Here is an 18,490-nt window from a genome sequence, read left to right as displayed (position 1 = left end):
GTGGGGTGCTCTCATTTTATCTATCAACATAGACAAGGCTCTAACTATATCTCACATCTCAAAATAGGACTACTTAATGTTAGGTCCCTTCCAAGGCAGTCACAGTCAATGAACTAATCACTGATCGTAACCTTGATGTGATTGGCCTGACTGAAACATGGCTCAAGCCTAATTCATTCACTGTGTTAAATGAGGTCTCTCCTCATTATAAATAACATGAGCACGTCATCAGAGCGCGACGTATGTTTGTTGTTGTTGAACGCTGTCAAACGCCGAAACTGAAACCTGTCGAACGCTGAAACCTGAACTAAACAACATTCGCAGAGTACAACCCTGCCTTACACAGGAAGCGGCGCAGGTCCTAATCCAGGCACTTGTCATCTCCCGTCTGGATTACTGCAACTCGCTGCTGGCGGGGCTCCCTGCCTGTGCCATTAAACCCTTACAACTCATCCAGAACGCCGCAGCCCGTCTGGTGTTCAACCTTCCCAAGTTCTCGCACATCACCCCGCTCCTCCGCACACTCCACTGGCTTACAGTTGAAGCTCGCATCTGCTACAAGACCATGGTGCTTGCCTACGGAGCTGTGAGGGGAACGGCACCTCCGTACCTTCAGGCTCTGATCAGTCCCTACACCCAAACAAGGGCACTGCGTTCATCCACCTCTGGCCTGCTGGCCCCCCTACCTCTGAGGAAGCACAGTTCCCGCTCAGCCCAGTCAAAACTGTTCGCTGCTCTGACACCCCAATGGTGGAACAAGCTCCCTCACGACGCCAGGACAGCGGAGTCAATCACCACCTTCCGGAGACACCTAAAACCCCACCTCTTTAAGGAATACCTAGGATAGGATAAAGTAGTCCTTCTAACCCCCCCCCCCCCCCCCTTAAAAGATTTAGATGCACTATTGTAAAGTGGTTGTTCCACTGGATATCATAAGGTGAATGCACCAATTTGTAAGTCGCTCTGGATAAGAGCGTCTGCTAAATGACTTAAATGTAAATGTAAATGTAATTTTGTCCCTGACTGAGTCTGTAATACCAACATGTTTCAAGCAGACCACCATAGTCCCTGTGCCCAAAAACACAAAGGCAACCTGCCTAAATGACTACAGACCTGTAGCACTTAAGTCCATAGCCATGAAGTGCTTTGAAAGGTTGGTAATGGCTCACATCAACACCATTATCCCAGAAACCCTAGACCCACTCCAATTTGCATACTGACCCCATTGCACTCCACACTGCCCTTTCCCACCTGGACAAAAGGAACACTTATGTGAGAATGCTATTCATTGACTACAGCTCAGCGTTCAACACCATAGTACCCTCAAAACTCATCACTAAGCTAAGGATCCTGGGACTAAACACCTCCCTCTGCAACTGGATCCTGGACTTCCTGACGGGCCGCCACCGGATGGTGAGGGTAGGTAGCAACATATCTGCCACGCTGATCATCAACACTGGAGCTCCCCAGGGGTGCGTGCTCAATCCTCTCCTGTACTCCCTGTTCACCCACGACTGCCCGGCCAGGCACAACTCCAACACCATCATTAAGTTTGCAGACGACACAACACTGATAGGCCTGATCACCGACAACGACGAGACAGCCTATAAGGAGGAGGTCAGAGACCTGGCCGGGTGGTGCCAGAATAACAACCTATGCCTCAATGTAACCAAGACAAAGGAGATGATCGTGGACTACAGGAAAAGGAGGACTGAGCACGCCCCCATTCTCATCGACGGGGCTGTAGTGGAGCAGGTTGAGAGCTTCAAGTTCCTTGGTGTCCACATCAACAACAAACTAGAATGGTCCAAACACACCAAGACAGTCGTGAAGAGGGCACGACAAAGCCTATTCCCCCTCAGGAAACTAAAAGGATTTGGAATGGGTCCTGAGATCCTCAAAAGTTTCTACAGCTGCAACATCGAGAGCATCCTGACTGGTTGCATCACTGCCTGGTACGGCAATTGCTCGGCCTCTGACCACAAGGCACTACAGAGGGTAGTGCGTACGGCCCAGTACATCACTGGGGCTAAGCTGCCTGCCATCCAGGCGGTGTCAGAGGAATGCCCTAAAAATTGTCAAAGATCCCAGCCACCCCAGTCATAGACTGTTCTCTCTACTACCGCATGGCAAGCGGTACCGGAGTGTCAAGTCTAGGACAAAAAGGCCATAACTCCTGAACAGGTAATCAAATGGTTACCCGGACTATTTGCATGGTGTGCCCCCCCCAGCCCCTCTTTTTACGCTGCTGCCACTCTCTGTTTATCATATATGCATAGTCACTTTAACTATACATTCATGTACATACTACCTCAATTGGGCCGACCAACCAGTGCTCCCGCACATTGGCTAACCGGGCTATCTGCATTGTGTCCGGCCACCCACCACCCGCCAACCCATCTTTTACGCTACTGCTACTCTCTGTTCATCATAAATGCATAGTCACTTTAACCATATCTACATACTACCTCAATCAGCCTGACTAACCAGTGTCTGTATGTAGCCGCTCTACTTTTATAGCCTCGCTACTGTATATAGTCTGTCTTTTTACTGTTGTTTTATTTCTTTACTTACCTATTGTTCACCTAATACCTTTTTTTGCACTATTGGTTAGAGCCTGTAAGTAAGCATTTCACTGTAAGGTTGTATTCGGCGCACGTGACGAATAAACGTTGATTTGATTTGATTTAAAGAACTGATTTTAGCATGAAAAGACTCCAAAAAAGTATTTCAATGTTAATGGTCCAGTACCATCGTTGGGCCACGGGTGTGAAAGATTCAGCAGACTGCTGACATTACACATCTGGCTAAAAGACTACAGTAGCTCTGCTGGAGTCACTTTTATTGATAACTTCAACACCTTCTGGAAACAGAAGATTCTCTACAGGAATGACGGAGTCCATTCAAATCATCTTGGCTCCTGGACTCTGTCCACGCATTTCAAGGCTGCGTTAAAACAATGACTGGTAAATGATCCAAGACCAGCTCAGTTAATCCCTACCAGTGTGACAATGAGTCGTCATAATGCTGCATCAAATGTACATGATCTTAGGGGCATTGGCAAACACAATGTAAGAAATGTAATTTATGTACCTCTAATTGCACCGAGCACCAACTCTTTATTAATACCCATGATTTTGGAATGAGATGTTCAACGAGCAGGTGTCCACATACCTTTGGTCATGTAGTGTCTCTCTTCGATTTGGTCCTGCCTTACATACCTACACGTAAACTATGATCACAAGACGCATGCCTCCTTATTGTCCCTAGAATTTCTAAGCAAACAGCTGGATGCAGGGCTTTCTTCTGTAGAGCTACATTTTTATGGAATGGTCTACCTATCCAGGTGAGATACGCAGACTCGTTCTCGACCTTTAAGTCTTTACCGAAGACTCATCTCTTCAGTAGGTCCTATGATTGAGTGTAGTCTGGTCCGGGGTTGCGAAGGTGAATGGCAAGTGACGAACCGCCCTTGCTGTCTCTGCCAGGCCGTCTCCCCTCTCCACTGGGATTCTCTGCCTCTGAACCTATTAAGGGGGCTGAGTCACTGGCTTACTAGTGCTCTTCCATGCCGTCCCTAGGAGGGATGCATCACGCCAGGTTTTCTTCACTATACTCTACTTGAGTGGGTTGAGTCACTGACATGATCTTCCTGTCTGGTATTGTGGAGGAGATCTTCGTGGGCTATACTCAGCCTTGTCTCAGGGTAGTAAGTTGGTGGTCTGTTGATATCCGTCTAGTGGTGTGGAGGCTGTGCTTTGGCAAAGTGGGTGGGGTTATATCCTGCCTGGATGGCCCTATCCGGGGGGGATTGTCAAACTCAGTGTCCCCAGACCCCCCCTGTGTCTCAGCCTCCAGTATCTATGCTGCAATAGTCTATGTGCCGGGGGCTAGGGTCAGTCTGTCCTATTTGGTGAAATTGTCCTGTCTTATCTGGTGTCCTGTGTGAACTTAAGTATGCTCCTAATTCTCCCATTTCTCTCTCTTTCTCTCCCCTCCCAGAGGACTTGAGCATTAGGACCATGCCTCAGGACTATCTGTCCTAATTACTCCTGGCTGTCCCCTTTGTGGCATCTGCTGATGTAAAAAGGGCTTTATAAATACATTTGTTTGAATTCGATTGAAAGACCCAATCCCACCCCTGCAAAGCCCTCGCTTCGACTCACTTCTTTCGTCAGGAGTTGTAGCCTCTTTAGGATCCTCTTGGTGTCTGTCAGTCTTTCCTTCACTGTACGTCTGGTCACCTTCCGCTTCACTCGCAGAGACTGCTTGGCTAGGACAATCTGAGGAAAGAGATATGTATATATTTACATTAAAAAAAGATAAAACAGTACAACATATAACATTATTACACCACTACATATCTACAATACAAAATGCATAATACCACCATACAACATTATTACAATGTACGTGTGTGTAGAGTGTGTATCCTGTGTGTGTCTCCTCATAGATACCATATCACAGGATAGAAACATAGTATCAATATAATCAGTGAGAATTGGGTTTGTAATGTGGAATAAGATAATAACGGATGAGATTAGTGGCTCTTGTTTTTGCCTCACTCACAATGTTCTTCTTGATAAACTCCTTGCGGAATTTGTCCAGGTTGTTGCGCTTCGCTGGTGTCTTCCTATCTGAGTTGGAGTTGTACTGCCTTCAGGGCAGGGAGAGACATGGTCATTTTTATTATTAAATTGTTTTATTTATTTAACCCTTATTTTACCAGGTAAGCTGACTGAGAACACATTCTCATATAAAGCAACGTCCTGGGGAATAGTTACAGAGGAGAGGAGTGGGGATGAATGAGCCAACTGTCAGCTGGGGATGATTGATAAACATTTAAAAGCATCATCGTAACCTACTGTAAGCAATTGACTAAAATGCTACAGGTTGTCCACTTGTTGTTTCCAAATGCTGAGATGGTATTGTAGCAACTCACTTGCAACTCGTGACAAACTCCAAAAGCACCTCCCCTAAGCGCTCCTTGGCATTGCTCCTTGGTCTCTTTAGAAGTTTCTCCACCTCATCAATGCCATATTCCTAATGAAGAGGGAACAGCCCTCAACATCAGTATCTTTGCGGCTTCCAGAGAACCGATGGAGATCAGGTCACAAGTTAAGCACAGGTTACAGTATTTAGATCTGAGCACTTACCAGCCTATCAGCCATCTTGTGCAGCCAGTTGGCATTGTGGTAACGGAAGCAGTGGTCCTCAAAATGGGTCCACAGAAACATACAAGGCTTCTCACATGCCATTGGGACACAGCTAAATGATCTGTAAATGTAAAAAAATTTAAAAAAGATTTACACTGCCTTGGTATCTATCTGGAAGATGGCTGGGGTGCATCCATTGTTAGTTTGTCTGTTGATATTTCATCAGATGAATAAGACTTTGAGTTACCTGTCATACTCAGTAAACTGGGGTCTTCTTGGAGCAGTGATAGAACTGTCCTGTGACCCGGGGCTTGGGCTTGGAATGTCCTCCCTCTCCAGTTCATCTTCTGATGATTCCAACAGAGACTGTCTCTCACTGCTTAGATCCTCTCTGCTCTGACCCTTCCTTGGCTTCACTACCACCTCTGCTGCCTTACCGTAGTTCCCTGTTCACATCCAAAAAATACACAACACACAGAATATATCTCAGTGAAAAGACCTTGACAAAATCCATGTTTGATAGAAAAACAGTTATGGGCACTGAAAAGTTAACCTGTATTGCAACACTTCAAGGTGGATATAACTGCACCACCAGGGGCAGATTTCAGTAATGTATTTCATTACATAGGTTACAGTTAGATGATTGCTAATTAACTTGGCACTAGTCCCAGCAATGTCTAGTTTCTTATCTTGAAAAAGTGGGCAAAATGTCACAGTATTACCAATGGATAACTCAAAGGTCACTGGCTTGCTTCCAATGATGGGATCAATCATGGTTACTTCAAAGAGGGATGCGAACAGCAAAAATTCATCCTTTTCTCCAAAGAAATTCTGTAAGACAAAATAAGACAAGTTGTCAAATACACCAGGTAGTCTCTTGTAACAAGAACACAAGAAAAGGGGTCTTAAATACTCAAACTTGAACAATCAGGCAATAATAATGCAGCAAATGTTATGTCAGAGTGGGTTTATTATTGTGTTAGGTTTCTGGGGGATGTAGGCGGTGCTGACCTCAGGCAAGGGATGAATCTCCTCCACCTCCACAGTCACAGCCCCGGGTACCTCTGTACCTGCTTCCTCAGACTCCTCTGCAGGCCCACTAGAGCCTGGTGCTGGTACACATCACACCAACAACAACAAATCACCAAAGCTCGCAGAACAACCTATCCCTTCCTATACTTAGCCTTTAACTGATGGCACTGCACTATACCATAAAACAACATCACACACTAACAACATACTACACTGCAATCCAAAATACAACAACCATTGTAACTTGCACAATAACTGTTTGCTACCTTCTTGCTTCTTTTCCTTGGACTTCCGACTCTTCTTCTTGAGGGAGAGCTTGCTAAGGGCGCTCCTGGCACTGGCTGTGGCCTTGCTGTTCTCCACGGCAGCAGTGTTAGGGGAGGAGTAGACCTCCACACTGAGAGACAGCAGCATGCGGCCCCGGTAGAAGATGCCCTCACTCAGACCTTCATTCAGAACCTGGTGGATGTCGCCCAGGGCAGAGTTCTGAGGGGAGCCGTACAGGTTGATCCAGGATGGGCCAAAGGTGGGGTTGAACCCTGGAGAGGATGGAAAGGATGAACCCAGGGAGATCACACCAGAGAGAGGGGAATGATAATGTCATTACTGAGAGATACAGTATAATTGACAGATGGATGTTTACATCAAATTTGTAATAGACAGGACCAAAGACGGTAACACCATGAAATAATTTTGATTCATAAGAATTGGTTCCCAGAGTAATTTCTTCCCATTTCCACCCCTGATTATGCATCTTTATCAGCAGTTATAAACACCCATGTTGTGCATGCATAGCATTATAAAGAAGTTATTATAAGGTAAGTGTTACTTAAGACAATTCCTATATTTTTATAGTAAATCCCTTCCCCCAAGAAAAACCTTTATCATTCTGTCGATAGTAGCTTCGGACCGCAAAATGGATCTTGACAGGACATTGGGCTTAGATGTATCATAGTTGTGTGAGGCTCCAGTGCCTGGCGTCTGAAATCAATACAGACCTAAAGTATACCGTTTCACCCCAAAAACTTTTCCTGTCAACAAAGGCATATCCATAATCTCCAAGAACAATACTTACCACCAGGCAACATGTTAAACTCTGACTCATTAGATACATTTAGATTATATAAGTCGTATCAAAACATGCTTAGTACTGTTAGAAAGGTAGGAACCGTGGGATTCTGATACAGGTGTCACCCACAACTTGACTATTACAGAGCTAGAGCAACAGCAGGCAAAGAAAAGCAATGTATTATCATTATTATTTATTTATTTATTATCCCCATGTTGGGGAATAAAATATTTGAAAGTCTAGGTTTGAAATAAAATATCTCACTAATTTAGGGTGACAACATTTAAAATACCCAGATGGGGGACAACAGGATGATATTGCGGGACATTCGTGGGCCAGTGTATCCAACATGAATCCTTTTTAGAAGCAGCACTCCCCCCTTTGGAAGATGCATAAAATGCATACACATATTGCAACGTCTGCCTATGCCCAAACATAGTAAAAAAATATACAAAAATAATAAGATACCCTCAAACCCCAAATAAGGCATAGCGAATTTCAAAATGATAATTCTTCACGTTTTGCTGTGAAACAACCAAGCTACATCTGCATGCCAATCATTTGATCTCAATAATTTTTATGGGAATATGCATTTAGATCTTCTTGAATTACTGTTTTGTAAGCCAATTAGAGAAGATGGTGTGAACAAACTATATAGCCTTTATGTATTTTGTTTAAATTAAAGCACATTCTGCCTAGTGGCACGCGCTGTTGAGTTTTGGACGCATGAGAATAATTTTTTTACTATTCGGCTAACCATCCTAAAATATTATTAGAAATGAGGTGGTGTTTTTGGTGTAACAGTAAGGCTATGCTATTATATTTGTTTCTGTTATGTAGAATACTAATAATCATTATGTGATCTTCCAAGACACTGATTCAGCTTTGATCTAACTTTACTAAACGAGCACCATTGTGAGGGTGTAGTGCGCTCCAGCAGCATTACACCCCTGCAGCACTACACCCCTGCTCCTGCTGCACCAAACAAGCTAATTGATAAGCACCAAGTACTACTATTTTGCCTTGCGCAAAATGTGGTGATACAGAAACGAGAGACCACGTGTGGCTGTTTTATGAAAATCTGGGAAGATTTAGCCAAGGAAATATTTCTGGTTGGTCTCAGGGAATGTAAAACAGTTAGGAATGGAGACGTTTGAAATGGGATTGAGTAAAGTAGCAGCAAATATGTTGAATGAGCAACTAATGAGCATGGAGAGCCTCACAAGTTTGACAAAATGAACTTGTCTTTCAGTCTAAAATGGCTATGTACTTACTATGGTAGCTCTTAGTCAGAAGTACACTTTTTGTAAGAAGTTAGGTCAGCTAACTGTCCTCTCCAAATTTTGCTGGAATTTCAACCTGGACTCAGGGTTAGGTAACATAGTAAATGTAAATCCGGGACTCTCCAATTAGTATGACATTGTATGGTATGTATTAATTTGTGGATGTCCATCATCCATTTCTTATGTTATGTTAGGAATTACAATTCGGGGTTAAGGTTAGGAGTTAAGGTTAAAGAGTCAACAACGATTAACATCCCCTTTCGGCCTACTGTATGATATACAGTACCAGTCAAAAGTTTGGACACCTATTCATTTAAGAGTTTTTCTTTATTTTTACTATTTTCTACATTGTAGAATAATAGTGAAGACATCAACACTATTAAATAACACATATGGAATCATGTAGTAACCAAAGAAGTGTTAAACAAATCAAAATAGATTTTATATTTGAGATTCTTCAAAGTAGCCACCCTTTGCTTTGATGACAGTTTTGCACACTCTTGGCATTCTCTCAACCAGCTCACGAGGTAGTCACCTGGAATACATTTCAATTAACAGGTGTGCCTTGTTAAAGTTAATTTGTGGAATTTCTTTCCTTCTTAATGTGTTTGAGCCAATCAGTTGTGTTGTGACAAGGTTGGGGTGGTATACAGAAGATAGCCCTATTTGGTAAAATACCAAGTCCATATTATGGCAAGAACAGCTCAAATAAGCAAAGAGAAACTACAGTCCATAATTATTTTAACACATGAAGGTCAGTCAATATGGAACATTTCAAGAACTTTGTGCAGTCTAAAAAACCATCAAGCGCTATGATGAAACTGGCTCTGGAAAGACCCAGCGTTACCTCTGCTGCAGAGGATAAGTTCATTAGTTACCTGCACCTCAGACTGCAGTCCAAATAAATGCTTCACAGAGTTCAAGTAACAGACATATCTCAACATCAACTGTTCAGAGACTGCGTGAATCAGGCCTTCATGGTCGAATTGCTGCAAACAAACAACTACAAAAGGACACCAATAAAAAGAAGAGACTTGCTTGGGCCAAGAAAAACGAGCAATGGACATTAGACTGGTGGAAATCTGTCCTTTGGTCTGATGATTCTAAATTTGAGGTTTTTGGTTCCAACTGCCGCGTCTTTGTGAGACGCAGAGCAGGTGAACGGATGATCTCCGCATGTGTAGTTCCCACCGGGAGGCATGGAGGAGGAGTTGTGATGGTTTGGGGGTGCTTTGCTGATGACACTGAGAGATTTATTTAGAATTTAAGGCACACTTAACCAGCATGGATACCACAGCATTCTGCAGCGATACGCAATCCCATCTGGTTTGCGCTTAGTCGGACTTTCATTTATTTATTTTTTTCAACAGGACAATGACCCAACACACCTCCAGGCTGGGTAATGGCTATTTGACCAAGAAGGAGCGTAATAGAGTGCTGCATCAGATGACCTGGCCTTCACAATCATCCGACCTCAACCCAATTGAGATGATTTGGGATGAGTTGGACTGCAGAGTGAACAAAAAGCAGCCAACAAGTGCTCAGCATATGTGGGAACTCCTTCAAGACTGTTGGAAAAGCATTACTCATGAAGCTGGTTGAGAGTATGCCAAGAGTGTGCAAAGCTGTCATTAAGGCAAAGGGTGGCTACTTTGAAGAATGTAAAATATAAAATATATTTTGATTTGTTTAACCTCTCTAGGATAGGGGGCAGTATTTTCACATCCGGATAAAAAACGTACCCGATTTAATCTAGTTATTACTACTGCCCAGAAACTAGAATATGCATATAATTGTTTGATTTGGATAGAAAACACCCTAAAGTTTCTAAAACGGTTTGAATGGTGTCTGTGAGTATAACAGAACTCATATGGCAGGCAAAAACCTGAGAAGATTCTGTACAGGAAGCGCCCTCTCTGACCATTTCTTGGCATTCTACACTCTCTTTATTGAAAACTGAGGATCTCTGCTGTAACGTGACATTTTCTAAGGCTCCCATAGGCTCTCAGAAGGCGCCAGAACGTTGAATGATGACTTTGCAGCCCATGGCTGAAAAACAGTAGCGCATTTGGTAAGTGGTCGATCTGAGAACAATGAGACGGGGGTGCGCATGCACGTGAAGAGTCCATTTTAGATTTTGAGTCTTTGAACGAAAACAGGGTTTCCGGTCGGAATATTTTCGCTTTTTTACGAGAAAAATCGCATAAAAATTGATTTTAAACAGCGTTTGACATGCTTCGAAGTACGGTAATGGAATATTTAGAATTTTTGGTCACGATACGCGTCCGCGCGTCACCGTTCGGATAGTGTCTTGAACGCAAGAACAAAACAGAGGATATTTGAACATAACTATGGATTATTTTGAACCAAAACAACATTTGTGGATGAAGTAGAAGTCCTGGGAGTGCATTCTGACAAAGAACAGCAAAGGTAATCCAATTTTTCTTATAGTAAATCTGAGTTTGGTGAGTGTCAAAATAGCCCGTGATGGCGAGCTCTCTACTCAGATTATTGCAAAATGTGCTTTTGCCGAAAAGCTATTTTAAAATCGGACACCGCGATTGCATAAAGGAGTTCTGTATCTATAATTCTTAAAATAATTGTTGTGTTTTTTGTGAACGTTTATCGTGAGTAATTTAGTAAATTCACCGGAAGTTTGCGGTGGGTATGCTAGTTCTGAACGTCACATGCTAATGTAAAAAGCTGGTTTTTGATATAAATATGAACTTGATTGAACAAAACATGCATGTATTGTATAACATAATGTCCTAGGAGTGTCATCTGATGAAGATCATCAAAGGTTAGTGCTGCATTTAGCTGTGGTTTTGTTTTTTGTGACATTATATGCTAGCTTGAAAAATGGGTGTCTGATTATTTCTGGCTGGGTACTCTGCTGACATAATCTAATGTTTTGCTTTCGTTGTAAAGCCTTTTTGAAATCGGACAGTGTTAGATTAACGAGAGTCTTGTCTTTAAAATGGTGTAAAATAGTAATATGTTTGAGAAATTAATGTAATAGTATTTCTAAGGTATTTGAATATCGCGCCACAGGATTCCACTGGCTGTTGAGTAGGTGGGACGATTTCGTCCCACTTTTTTGGTTACTACATGATTCCATATGTGTTATTTCCTAGTTTTTATGTCTTCACTATTATTCTACAATGTAGAAAATAGTTTTAAAAAAAGAAAAAGAAAAATCCTGGAATGAGTAGGTGTGTCTAAACTTTTGATAACGAGACAGGTTGAAATGTCTGACTTAAATACCAACCTGGACTCATGGGTAGATGTAACATAGTAAATCTAGGGCATAAAGAGATAGGTTGGAATGTCTGACTTAAATACCATGTATTCATTTTGCGGATGTCCATCAACCATTTCATATGACATTGTCACGACTCCCGCCGAAGTCGACCCCTCTCCTTGTTCGGGCGGCGTTCGGCGGTCGACGTCACCGGCTTACTAGTTGCCACCGATCGATGTTTCACTGTTCGTTTGGTTTTGTCTTTATTGTGTACACCTGTTTTGAGTTTCCCTAATTATGTTCATTATTTAAACCTCTGCATTTCCTGTTTGTCTTGTCGGTGATTGTTTGTCCGTTTAGTGTAGTTGGAGGTGTTTTCTCCAGACTATGTATTTTTAAGAGAAGATGGATTTAATAATTTTAGTAAACACGTTTTGGTTTCCCTTTTTTTTTTTTTTTTTTTTTTCATCCCTGTGTCCTGCGCCTGACTCCTCCACTTCTCTAAGAAGATCCGTTACAGAATCACCGACCACCAATGGAGTCAGCAGGAGCAGCCAGTTCTCCTAATCAGCACGTTCAGCAGCAGGCTAAAATGATCCAGGATCTACTGACGGCCATGGAGGGCGTGCTGCTGACCATGGAGAGATTGGAGAGGAAAGGATGTCCCGTCGACCCAGCCACACCACCGCCCGGTACACCTCTGGATCCTATCCAACCGCCGTCTGGATCCGGTGGGATTCGGCTCTCGCTCCCGGGAGCGTATGACGGAGCAGCTGCCAGGTGTCAGGGGTTCCTACTCCAGCTAGAGCTCTACCTGGCGGCTGTCCGGCCGCCGCCCTCGGGACGTGAGAGAGTGAGCGCCCTCATCTCCTGTTTGACTGGTAAAGCCCTAGAGTGGGCCAACGCCATCTGCGAGGTGGAAGACCCGACTCGGGAAAACTACGAGGATTTCTCCCGCCGCTTTCGGGCAGTGTTTGATCATCCACCAGAAGGAAAAGCGGCGGGAGAGCGCTTGTTCCATTTAAAGCAGGAGATGAGGAGCGCTCGGGAGTTCGCACTGGATTTTAGAACTCTAGCGGCTGGTGCAGGATGGAATGAGCGGGCCCTGATCGATCACTACAGGTGTGGTTTGCGAGAGGACGTTCGTAGGGAGCTAGCCTGCAGGGACACCATCCTCCACCTGGACCAGCTGATGGACTTATCTATCCAGCTGGATAACCTGCTGGCCTCCCGCGGACGTCCGGATCGGGGTCCGTTGGTTCCATCCTCCAGTCCCTTAGACCCAACACCAATGGAGTTGGGCGGGGCTGGTACTAGGGAGACCGGAGGGGAAACCGTTCCATGCACCAGAGGTGATCGCAGAGGACACACTGCTGGTCGGTGCTGGGGAGGTTTTCCAGGTCGTCGAGGTGGTAGGCGGAACACTGGTGGTTCATCTCAGGTGAGTAGGCACACGACTCACCCAGATCCCCCTGTTGCTCACATGTGGTTGTCTATAAGATTTCCGGGGTTTTCCCCGCATTCCCAGCATAAGGCGCTAGTAGATTCAGGCGCAGCTGGGAACTTTATAGATCGGTCTTTGGCCAATAGATTAGGGATTCCTATTGTTCCCGTTGATGTTCCCTTCCCTATACATGCCCTAGATAGTCGTCCTTTGGGGTCTGGGCTGATTAGGGAGGTCACAGTTCCCATTGCTATGGTGACGCAGGAGAGTCATGAAGAGAGTATTAGTCTCTTTCTGATTGACGCTCCTGCGTTTCCCGTTGTATTGGGGCTTCCCTGGTTGGCTTCTCATGATCCTATTATTTTGTGGCAACAGAGGGTTCTCAAGGGATGGTCCTGTCAGTGTTCAGGGAGGTGTTTAGGTGTTTCCTTAGGTGCCACTACGGTGGAAAGTCCAAACCAGGTTTCCACCATGCACATTCCCCCCGAATATGCCGATTTGGCAATCGCTTTCTGTAAAAGGAAGGCGACTCAATTACCACCCCATCGACCGGGGGATTGTGCGATAAATCTCCTGGAGGGTGCTGCACTTCCCAGGAGTCACGTGTATCCTCTGTCACAGGAGGAGACGGCGGCTATGGAAACATATGTCGCTGAATCTCTGGGACAGGGATACATTCGGCCCTCCATTTCACCTGTCTCCTCGAGCTTCTTTTTTGTGAAGAAGAAGGATGGAGGTTTACGCCCGTGCATTGACTATCGAGGTTTGAACCAGATTACTGTGAAATACAGTTACCCGCTACCTCTGATCACCAGTATGACAGAGTCATTGCTCGGTGCGCGCTTCTTCACAAAATTGGACCTCAGGAGCGCGTACAATCTGGTGCGTATCAGGGGAGGGGATGAGTGGAAGACGGCATTTAGCACTACATCTGGGCACTATGAGTACCTCGTCATGCCGTATGGGTTAATGAATGCTCCATCCGTCTTCCAATCATTTGTGGATGAGATCTTCAGGGACCTGCACGGGCGGGGTGTAGTGGTGTATATAGATGATATTCTCATATACTCCACCACCCGCGCTGAGCATGTGTCCCTTGTGCGTACGGTGCTTGGTCGACTGTTGGAGCATGACCTTTACGTCAAGGCGGAGAAATGTCTGTTCTTTCAACAGTTCGTCTCCTTCCTTGGGTACCGTTTGTCCGCGTCAGGGGTGGAGATGGAGACTGACCGCATTTCAGCCGTGCGTAATTGGGCGACTCCAACCACGGTAAAGGAGGTGCAGTGGTTTTTAGGGTTTGCCAACTACTACCGGAGGTTTATCCGGGGCTTTGGCCACGTGGCGGCTCCCATTACCTCCTTACTGAAGGGGGGACCGGTGCGGTTGCGGTGGTCGGCTGAGGCGGACAGAGCTTTTGGTAACCTGAAGGCTTTGTTTACCACGGCTCCAGTGCTGGCGCATCCTGATCCCTCCTTAGCGTTCATAGTTGAGGTGGATGCATCCGAATCTGGAATAGGGGCTGTGCTATCTCAGCGCTCGGGTAACCCAACAAAACTCCGCCCCTGTGCTTTCTTTTCGAAGAAGCTCAGCCCGGCGGAGCGAAACTATGATGTGGGGAATAGGGAGTTGTTAGCTGTTGTCGGGGCTCTGAAAGCGTGGAGACATTGGCTTGAGGGGGCTAGACACCCTTTCCTCATTTGGACTGACCACCGAAATCTGGAGTATATTCGGGCAGCGAGGAGACTGAACCCTCGCCAGGCTAGGTGGGCTATGTTTTTCACACGCTTTTCTTTCACTCTTTCTTATAAACCAGGTTCCCAGAACGTCAAGGCAGACGCACTGTCCCGGCTGTATGATACAGAGGAGCGGTCCACAGAGCCCACTCCCATAATTCCAGCCTCATGCCTGGTGGCACCGGTGGTATGGGAGGTGGACGCGGACATCGAACGGGCGTCACGTGCAGAACCCACTCCCTCCCAGTGTCCCGTTGGGCGCGTGTACGTGCCGTTTGATGTTCGCGATCGTTTGATCTGTTGGGCCCACACATCACCCTCCTCTGGTCATCCTGGTATAGGTCGGACGGTGCGCTGCCTGACGGGGAAGTACTGGTGGCCCACGTTAGCCAAGGACGTGAGGGTTTATGTCTCCTCCTGTTCGGTATGCGCACAGTGCAAGGCACCTAGACATCTGCCCAGAGGGAAATTACAACCCCTTCCCGTTCCGCAACGACCGTGGTCACACCTATCGGTGGATTTCGTGACGGATCTTCCCCCGTCACGGGGGAACACCACGATCCTGGTCGTTGTGGATCGGTTTTCTAAGTCCTGCCGTCTCCTTCCTTTGCCCGGTCTCCCTACGGCCCTACAGACTGCGGAGGCCCTATTTACCCATGTATTCCGGCACTACGGGGTGCCTGAGGATATAGTCTCTGATCGGGGTCCCCAATTTACGTCTAGAGTCTGGAGGGCCTTTATGGAACGCCTGGGGGTCTCGGTCAGTCTTACCTCAGGGTTCCACCCCGAGAGTAATGGGCAGGTGGAAAGAGTCAACCAAGAGGTGGGTAGGTTTCTGCGGTCCTATTGCCAGGACCGGCCGGGAGAGTGGGCATCATTTATCCCTTGGGCGGAGATGGCCCAAAATTCCTTACGCCACTCTTCCACTAACCTTACCCCTTTTCAGTGTGTGCTAGGGTATCAGCCGGTCCTGGCACCATGGCATCAGAGCCAGATCGAGGCTCCTGCGGTGGATGAATGGTTTCGGCACTCGGAGGAGACATGGAACGCTGCCCATGTACGTCTGCAACGAGCCATCAGGCGGCAAAAGGCGAGTGCCGACAGCCACCGCAGTGAGGCCCCGGTTTATGCATCGGGGGATCGGGTCTGGCTCTCGACCCGAAACCTGCCCCTTCACCTGCCCTGCCGGAAGCTGGGTCCGCGGTTTGTGGGGCCATTTAAAGTCCTGAGGAGATTGAACAAGGTTTGTTATAGGTTACAACTTCCCCCTGATTATCATATTAACCCCTCGTTCCATGTGTCTCTCCTCAGGCCGGTGGTAACTGGTCCGCTCCAGCAGTCGGAGGTACGGGAGGTTCCTCCGCCCCCTCTGGACATCGAGGGGGCCCCGGCATATACCGTACGAGCCATTATGGACTCCAGACGTCGGGCGAGGGGCCTTCAGTACCTCGTGGAGTGGGAGGGGTATGGCCCGGAGGAGCGAAGCTGGGTACCGGCGGAAGACATCCTGGATCCATCGTTAATCCAGGATTTTCATCGCTTCCGTCCGGATCGCCCTGCTCCCCGTCCTCCGGGTCGTCCCCGAGGCCGGTGTCGGCGCGCTGCTGGAGCCGCGCATCAGGGGGGGGGTACTGTCACGACTCCCGCCGAAGTCGACTCCTTGTTCGGGCGGCGTTCGGCGGTCGACGTCACCGGCTTACTAGTTGCCACCGATCGATGTTTCACTGTTCGTTTGGTTTTGTCTTTATTGTGTACACCTGTTTTGAGTTTCCCTAATTATGTTCATTATTTAAACCTCTGCATTTCCTGTTTGTCTTGTCGGTGATTGTTTGTCCGTTTAGTGTAGTTGGAGGTGTTTTCTCCAGACTATGTATTTTTAAGAGAAGATGGATTTAATAATTTTAGTAAACACGTTTTGGTTTACCTTCATCCCTGTGTCCTGCGCCTGACTCCTCCACTTCTCTAAGAAGATCCATTACAGACATGTTATCAATTACAATTTGTACGATATGTTACGAATTGCAATTGGAACAATATGTTATGAATTGCAATTTATACAATATGTACCATTCTCTAAGGCCTGGCCACCGTAGTTACTGTTGCAACCTCGGTCAACATTTTCCCGGGAAGCCCATATCCCCATATGAACCACTGGCAAAATCCCTTCACATTGATCTCAAACTGTGTTTTTAATACACAATTAAATTAAACACTACCCCTTGGTAATCAGGAGACTCTCGGATATGTTGTGATGGACTATCATTACAATTCCACGGGATCCTGGTTAAAACCACTAAAAGTATAAGCCGTTGGAGGAGGTGTGGGGTACTAAGCTAACATACAGTATGGAATTGTTTTAAGATGGTCATAACATGGATCATTTAGCCATTTGATTTTGAATTTTAGAACACCTTTAGGTATTAAACAAAAATATTTGATAAAATATTGAATTTGACTCTTTACTACTATGGCCGATAGAAACATATCGAATAGCACATTCATAAATGGAGAAAAAAGAAGACAGTAAAAAAAGGAATTATACGAAATAAGGTTTTGAAGTGTCTGTCCTATATCTAGGAGATCTAAGAAGGTTCAGATAATATTTTTGCTTTTTTGGACACATATTTAACCACATATTTACCTCCATCGTTTCATTCCTTTGTATGGGTTACCTTCAGATGAGTCTTGTGACGTTTGTGGGGGTCGTAGAGCCAAAGGACGACATAGGCGGATGTGGTGGATTGCCAATGGAAAAACCTTGACATTTCTAGCTTAAATTGACAGATTTAGATTTTTTAAATTATGCAACTTAGATTGATATACAGGTGGATTTTAAATGAAGGATTTTAATTGAAGGTTGTAGTGTGGCTAGCCACTGGATGGCTCTGAATGCACTGTCAGCATGCAGCCAAAGTTACTAACCACTTTTGGAGCTAACTGGGACTCTCAAATCGTATCCTAATGTCGACAGCACATAAGAGTTGTTTTCATAACATGAATAACTTAGCTAATATACATTTTTTTAAATAAGTTATATTAACTGGCTAGCTAGCTAGCGTTAGCAACATTGGGTGGTCAATAAGACTGAGAGCTAGCTAACCAGCTGAGCTAGCAAACAATGTAACAAAAGTATGATTTCAGATTCGAAAAAATATTCCATCAACGGGCTCTGTATTTCAGGAATCACAGTAGCAAGTATCACTGGTGCACTGTTTAATTATTTTGCCATTTAAACAATTTGTTTTTGCATGAAAACTATAATGGAAGGCCTCAATGGCTTCCATGCATTTAAAATGTAAGCTTGTCCAAGGTGTCGGACTCAACAACAGTTAATTTGTTGCCACATATTCTGGGGCACGGATTAGCAAAGGGTAAATCACCATTCTGAAAGGATTGTAGATTTTTTGAAGAGAGAAAAAAGTTACATCTTTTAACTAATGGTGGCGCTCTAAACATGCACAGTTCCCATAGGTGTAGGGCTTGTACAACGAGCTATGCCTTAATTTTTCATATTACAGGAATTACAGTACAT

General features: G+C 45.3%; 1 protein-coding gene across 1 annotated transcript in view; it reads right to left on the bottom strand.

Moving 5' to 3' along the window:
- Positions 1–18,490, bottom strand: part of fer1l4 (fer-1 like family member 4) — a 109,240-nt gene that overhangs the window by 61,948 nt on the left and 28,802 nt on the right. Inside the window, exons 15-22 of the mRNA XM_045705303.1 lie at positions 6,455–6,727; positions 6,168–6,268; positions 5,879–5,987; positions 5,404–5,602; positions 5,157–5,277; positions 4,943–5,043; positions 4,570–4,657; positions 4,167–4,283 (exon numbers count right to left, since the gene is read on the bottom strand). Of these exons, the coding sequence (XP_045561259.1) occupies positions 4,167–4,283; positions 4,570–4,657; positions 4,943–5,043; positions 5,157–5,277; positions 5,404–5,602; positions 5,879–5,987; positions 6,168–6,268; positions 6,455–6,727 (1,109 nt within the window). The remainder of the gene's footprint in view (positions 1–4,166; positions 4,284–4,569; positions 4,658–4,942; positions 5,044–5,156; positions 5,278–5,403; positions 5,603–5,878; positions 5,988–6,167; positions 6,269–6,454; positions 6,728–18,490) is intronic.

Source organism: Salmo salar, chromosome ssa22 (assembly GCF_905237065.1).
Source record: "Salmo salar chromosome ssa22, Ssal_v3.1, whole genome shotgun sequence".
Lineage (NCBI taxonomy): Eukaryota > Metazoa > Chordata > Actinopteri > Salmoniformes > Salmonidae > Salmo > Salmo salar.
This window is presented reverse-complemented; position numbering and strand designations above follow the sequence as displayed.